This window comes from Dryas octopetala, chromosome 8 (genome assembly GCF_963921425.1).
Source record: "Dryas octopetala chromosome 8, drDryOcto1.1, whole genome shotgun sequence".
Classification (NCBI taxonomy): Eukaryota; Viridiplantae; Streptophyta; class Magnoliopsida; order Rosales; family Rosaceae; genus Dryas; species Dryas octopetala.
In genome coordinates this window covers 3,471,134-3,477,205 of record NC_141373.1, presented here as the reverse complement: position 1 = coordinate 3,477,205, position 6,072 = coordinate 3,471,134, and the positions used below count along the sequence as shown (strand labels likewise).

General features: G+C 32.7%; 1 protein-coding gene across 2 annotated transcripts; it reads left to right on the top strand.

Annotated features, from left to right (window-relative positions):
• The first annotated feature begins 3,243 nt into the window (after positions 1-3,243).
• On the top strand, positions 3,244-4,444 carry LOC147276080 (uncharacterized). 2 transcript variants are annotated; one of them, XM_086255038.1, is made up of 4 exons: positions 3,244-3,394; positions 3,517-3,581; positions 3,881-3,986; positions 4,085-4,444. In XM_086255038.1, the coding sequence occupies exons 2-4, from the start codon at positions 3,575-3,577 to the stop codon at positions 4,167-4,169; spliced, it is 198 nt and encodes a 65-aa protein (XP_086111164.1). In that variant the 5' UTR covers positions 3,244-3,394; positions 3,517-3,574; the 3' UTR covers positions 4,170-4,444. The 2 variants fall into 2 exon arrangements, 1 of the variants encoding a protein (XP_086111164.1); XR_015123972.1 differs by lacking the exon at positions 3,517-3,581 and having other exon boundaries at positions 3,876-3,986; positions 4,085-4,109.
• The last annotated feature ends 1,628 nt before the right edge of the window (positions 4,445-6,072 follow it).

Sequence of the window (6,072 nt, the reverse complement as noted above, 5' to 3'; positions counted from 1 at the left end):
ATTTAAATTTGTTTGTATTACATTGGATGATTGGACAACCAAGAAAATTTTCACAACCCACTTTTCCGTTCAGTAGAAAAGCTCGGATACGAGCAATTACCATAAAGGTAAATTCCAGGGATGTTGTATTAGCATTTTCCTAATTTTGAGATCAACAATTATTAACAATAGAATTTGAGTTTGTGAATCACTGATAAAATTTGAGTTTGTCAATCACTAATAATTTCGAATGGCATACCAATTTTGACCAGTTATTTGTTAAACTTTATATTGAAATAAGTTTACAGTTGGTCTTATATTTGTGATGAACAGTGTTAGACGAGTTTTTATCAGTGATTTAAATGAAAAAAGGAGTGGAAAATAGAAATGGCATGGGATACCTTATGGTACCGTCAGAAACGATGTCTCCGCCAGCTTTCAACAATTATTTTCTCTGTAAAAAAAATGTTCATTATCTCACCACTACAGACAGAGACAAAGAAAAAGAAAAAGAAGCATGCATATGATGAGGGAAGAAAAGCAAAAATAAAGAGAAAGAAAATTACCAAATTAAAAAAATTGTAAAAAGTAATTAGACGAGATAAGAGAGAGGCATGACAAGCATAAACGCACGCAGCAGCTAGCAAAAGGCAAAAGCTAGTATAGATGGATTATTGCAATGGTGGGTGTGTCTTTTTTGGTAATAATGGTGGGTTGGTGGGTGTCTTTGTTAGTTTCTTTTTTTAAGTGTTGTTTGATGGGTGATGGTGATTTTCTCTCTATTTTTGTTTGGTAATTTAGTTTTCTAGTTTCCGATTTTCTCTCTCAAAATGTGGGATGGGGAGAGAAAACGAGTGTTTGGAGGGTTTGGGCAGTGGAACGAGTCATATGGGGGAGCACTAGGTCCCCTCTCTTCCCTTTGTTTGCGGGAAATTGTCATTCATGGCTTTCTAGTATGGACTAGAAGTGACCTAGCTAGGTTATGATGAGATTTAGATTGTGTTGAGCAATAAACTACAAGTAGAAGGATCTTTTTGGGTTGATAATTGCTTACCTACATTAGGAGTAGTGACATGGCATATCCAAGTATCCAACATGATTGTAGCAAGGGTCTCAAAATTCAATGTCTCAACTCTTCCTTCTCTAATGTTAAGGATATATGCCACGTCAATACCTTTGTTGTGAGTAAATTCTTATCTGTTGTCATAATATGGGCATGTTCGTCAAGTTGACGTGATACTTCAAAATTAATAATAGGTATTTGACAATTCAATAAAGACAAATGTTAGATATTTGTGTATCTCGTGTTTGTAGAATAATTTCTCTAATTAAGAATAGACATATATAAATTATTTTTTAAGGTTTGTTTATATGAGAATGAATAAATGTGGGATGACTGCTAAAGCAAAATGTTAATCTTACACGCCTCAAACATAATTTTTTATTTCATTCTTAATCATAATAAAACTTGATCTTATTTTATCCATTATAAAAAAATGGAAGGATTCTTTTTTTTGTCTCATGACAATGACATGCTCACATGCATATTATGATTTGGTTGGAAGGTTGTCCTTCTTTGGGGTATTGTTTGGAAGGTTGAGTGGTTTTTCCGATTTTGTTCTAAGAAGGGTGAGTGGCTTAAGTTGTTATGAACTTGGAGATAGCGACTTATTACAAGCTACAAACAAATGGGATGTGTGGATGTCAAAGCAAGCTAACTGTTGGTTCCACCTTCCCATCCACTGACCAGATATATTGACTCATCTCCCATGAAACTTCAATTTTCCATAATATATGGTATTTGAAACAAGTTATGGATAGATATCATTGGCTTTTAGTGATTTTAATGCAAACTATGATAATCTTATTATTTTCTTTTAATTTAGGTGTAGGTTGTTGATATATATTGAAATGGCATTATTTTATTTTCCTTTATCGATCTGTTATTGATGACTTCACATGTTTTACCACTACCATTTTAACTACTCCTATCAAACCAAAAGAGGGGAAAAACATGGACCACCAACATTATTTTTGTTTTGACATTAAAACTTTGATGAGACTTTATGAACATGAATTTTCTCAACAAGAAAAAGAAAAGGAGATGAATTTCGTGGGCTAATTTAAGATAGCCATGTAAGCGTCGAAAGGACACAAATGCAAAGCTAATGCATGTTCGGGATAGCTTGAAATAAAAGAAAGAAAAGGAAGTTTGTTTTACATGCTCCATCTCAATTTTCTTTTCGATCATTAAAATACAAAAGGGAGTAATAAATTAATAGGACAATTAATGTGTATAAAGATATTAAGCAAAGTCAGTTGTTCTCACCTCTAGCTGTGTATACTAACATTTTCAAGGCATATAAAGATTATATTGTGTTATTATGTTCGTGTGATGAATTACCCTTCAAAGGAACCTATTTATTCATATATATATATATATTTTGAATGACTAGTCATATAATGTAGTCCACTTAATGAAGTTTATCTAGATCGATTCAAATTCTCTTGTTTATGCTTAATTTTTAATTTTAGTCATATATTTATTATCCAAAAGGTAGAGAGTAAAATGTGAAATAAATTCGTACAATATTTTGAGTGGTGAGTGATGTTACATAAACCTTTAAATATAAACAAAAATAAGAAAAACAGAAAATTCAAATCGGCAAAACTATTACAAGTAGAGGTGGGCATGGTTCAGTTTTGGGCCCATATCGTAGATCAAACCAAACCAATTAAAGTCGATTTTGGTTGGTCGGTTTTAACAGTTTGGGCTTGGCCCAAAAAAACATGTAGATTTAGGCTCAAAATCAAGTTTAAGGCCCATTAACAAGTAATATTTAGATTCATCACTTCATTATATATGTGATGCAAAGTAAGAACTATAATGAGTCTAAAACTAACCAATAATGTATTGCCAAATGTATATTTAAATATATATACTTTTTAGGTCGGGCAAGTCAATTTTGATCGATTATTTGAGAGCTCAACCCGTTAACTAACCCATTGGTGGTCGGGTTATAAACCCACGTCCATTTTTTGGGTGTTAGAAATTAGACCAATCTAACCCAATTTGGTTGGGTTGATCGGTTTGCATTGGGTTTTGCCCACCCCTTACAAGTGATTGTTACCGTAGGCCCAATTAAGCTGGGCCTGGCCGGAAGACTATGTCTTCCCCAGCCCAAAAATGACAAAATGCCAGTAAGCACGCAATCATCAATTATGCTCTTGTTTTATTAATGGAAAATAGGGAATCTCCGCGGCTTCTCGAGACTTCCATAGATTGATTGGTGCGCAACAACTCACCCTTTTTTAGTCGTCAGCTTCTTCTCCAGTTCTCCGTCAATGCCAACAACAAAGCCTCTGTTTCTCTCTCGCTCGCTCTGTTTCTCTTTGAGCTCACAACGTCGATCAGGTAATTTTCTTTCCCGCTCTTTTTTTTTTTTTCTTCAGTGTTTGTTTTATTGTTTGAAAATCTTTGATATTTATGCAGTAAAATCGTTAATTGATTGCTGCTTGATTTTTGTGACATTTCAGGGGCTTATTGTATTTGTGATCTTTGTTTGGCTGTTTCAGCTTCACACACAATTCAATAATGACCCATATCCTTGGATCTGTTTCTTCTTCCCTCTATTTCTTCCAAATCTTAATTGTTTTCTTTTTTTACTCGTTTGATTGCCAAGAAACGCGAGGAAAATAAATGGAAGATTAGATTTTCTTTGTTCATGATCTTTGAAATTTTTTGAATTATAGTCGTTAATAGATTTTATGTTAAGCGTTTTCTCGGCAACCAAACGAGTTTATCTGGAAAATTTACGGTTTGAGAGGGAGAGAGAGAGAGTGGTTTTGTTTGTGATGCTTGTGTTTGTTTGTTTGTTTGTTTGGCTTAACTGAAGCGAACGCGGAAACCAGAGAGAGCGAGACCGTGACAGGGCTCAGGCCCGATCCGGCAGCAAGTCCAAGCAGTCCAAAACCGATGGATTAACTCCCGAACAACGCCGAGAAAGGTCTCAATTTTCTCTCTCTTTCTCAATTTCATTCCTTTGAAGCCCAATTTCAAGGTGGTCTGATTCTGGTTCTGAATTTGGATTGTTTTTTCTTTCAGGGACGCGAAAGCGCTGCAAGAGAAGTTGGCGAAGAAGGCGGCGCAGGGAGGAGGCGTCAAGGCCGCCGCCGGCGGTAAAAAATAGGAATATGGGCTGTGGAGATTAGGGTAGAAAAATTGGGAGCAGATGTATATTTGTATGAAGATGAGAAATTAATTAATGTGGGTTTTGCCTTTTTGGTTTGGGCTTTGGAGAGATGAACAATCAGTTCAAAGGGTTTGTCTTGCTTTCTACCCAATGAAGTTTTCTTTTATTTAATGTGATGGTCTTCTTTAGGAGCTTAAATTTCTTTTTTTAATTTTAGGGCCTGTAGTTCGGTGGATGAATCGTTTATACCCTTCCTCATTCAGGGGAATGGAATGGAAATGGGAATGAATAATTTAGGGAGACTTGCATTTAAATGCTTTACTTTTATAATTTATTGGATAAAGTCTTATGATTTTTAAAATTCTAACTAAAATTGAAGAATATTGTAGTTATTTTAAAATTCTAATTAAAATTGAAGAATATTGTAATTATTTTATATTATATAATATTAATTTATTATCTTTTATTTTTTTCACACATATCAAGCGTCGAGTGATAAGTGGTTATTTTTTATTGTTTGACAGTATATTTTTAATTTTTTTGTCAAGTTTTGATTTGTTGCTTTTATATTAGATTTTAATTCAGAGTTAAAACTTAATAAATTTAACTTGTATTTTATACTCTCAAAAAATAAAAAAATAAAAAAATATTTATTTGACAAAGCAATAATCAAAAGACTTTATTAGAACAAATAAGAATTTTATTTGAAAAAAAAAATGTCATAAGATTTTTTTTTTAAATAAGAAATGTTAGAATGATTAAATTTATTTTTTTTATAATTTAAATAGTGTTTGGAAATAAAAGAAATTGTAACCAATATATAGCCTTGATGAGCCCGACAAAAATAAAAAAGATCTAATAAGGGTAGTTTGGTTATAAAAAAACGCAATAAATGCTTTATCATGAAAGGGAAATTGTATATCCAAGGGGGCTGAAGGATAGGGTATGAGATGTCCCCTACATTGGTATCTGAAATTCATGCGGTCATGATAACAGATTTCTACCAATGCACATACCAAACATTAGAATGGGATCTCGTATTCGTACTCAAGCTCCAAAACAGTGAACTAAATCGGTCTTTAAAAACGGTTCTTTAGGAGTTAAAAGTATTAACAACGTCGTCAGTTTGGTAAACATATTTTTAGTAGCATTTAATAATAATAAATAAAAATATTTTTAATTATATTTAAAAAGTAACTTCCAATGTTTTTGCATCAATTACTTAAAAATTTTTTTATAAAAACTTACATGTGTCTCTTAGAATAAGCGATTTTATTATTAAACAAAAGTTCTTAAGAAGCACTGTCAACGATTCTAAATCTCAATGAGCCATAAAAAGAGCCGAGGTGCCTAATAGAATGAATTCATCAAGTGGGTATGAATTGAATCAATCTCAACCTTTAAATTGGACTTTGACTTGAGAATGAATTTATTAAGTGGGTATGAATTAAATTAACCTCAACCTTTAATAAATTGGACTTGGATTTATGTCATTTTAACTCTAAGGCCAACTTGAATTACAACTTTGATTTAAACAAATCAAACCTTGAATCCACAACTAGTGTACTATCAAAAATCTAATTTAATTTGAATTTGACACAAAATTAGCCAGTTTAGATTAAATTATTAGATAATACTTATACGACATTTATGAATTAGTGTTTAATCATTCAAGATAATAAATTAATGAATTATTATCGAGTTAATTTGTGTTTGAAGATGAAATGTGACATGATTAAGAATGAGATCGTATCGAGTGATTTAAACAACAGTTAACTATCCTATGGTTTGTTCCTAGCAGACGACGTCAGTCCGTTATCGATTCCCCCAAAAAAACGACGCCGGGATTGATGCCGTTTTTTTCCTTCTTAACTATATCTTATGCGCGCTCTCCTCCTCC

What these genes read in the sequence shown, in the direction of transcription:
- LOC147276080 (XM_086255038.1), top strand. An exon ending in CCCGAACAACGCCGAGAAAG is followed by an intron (nt 3,987 to 4,084) that starts GTCTCAATTTTC and finishes TTTTTCTTTCAG; the next exon opens with GGACGCGAAAGCGCTGCAAG.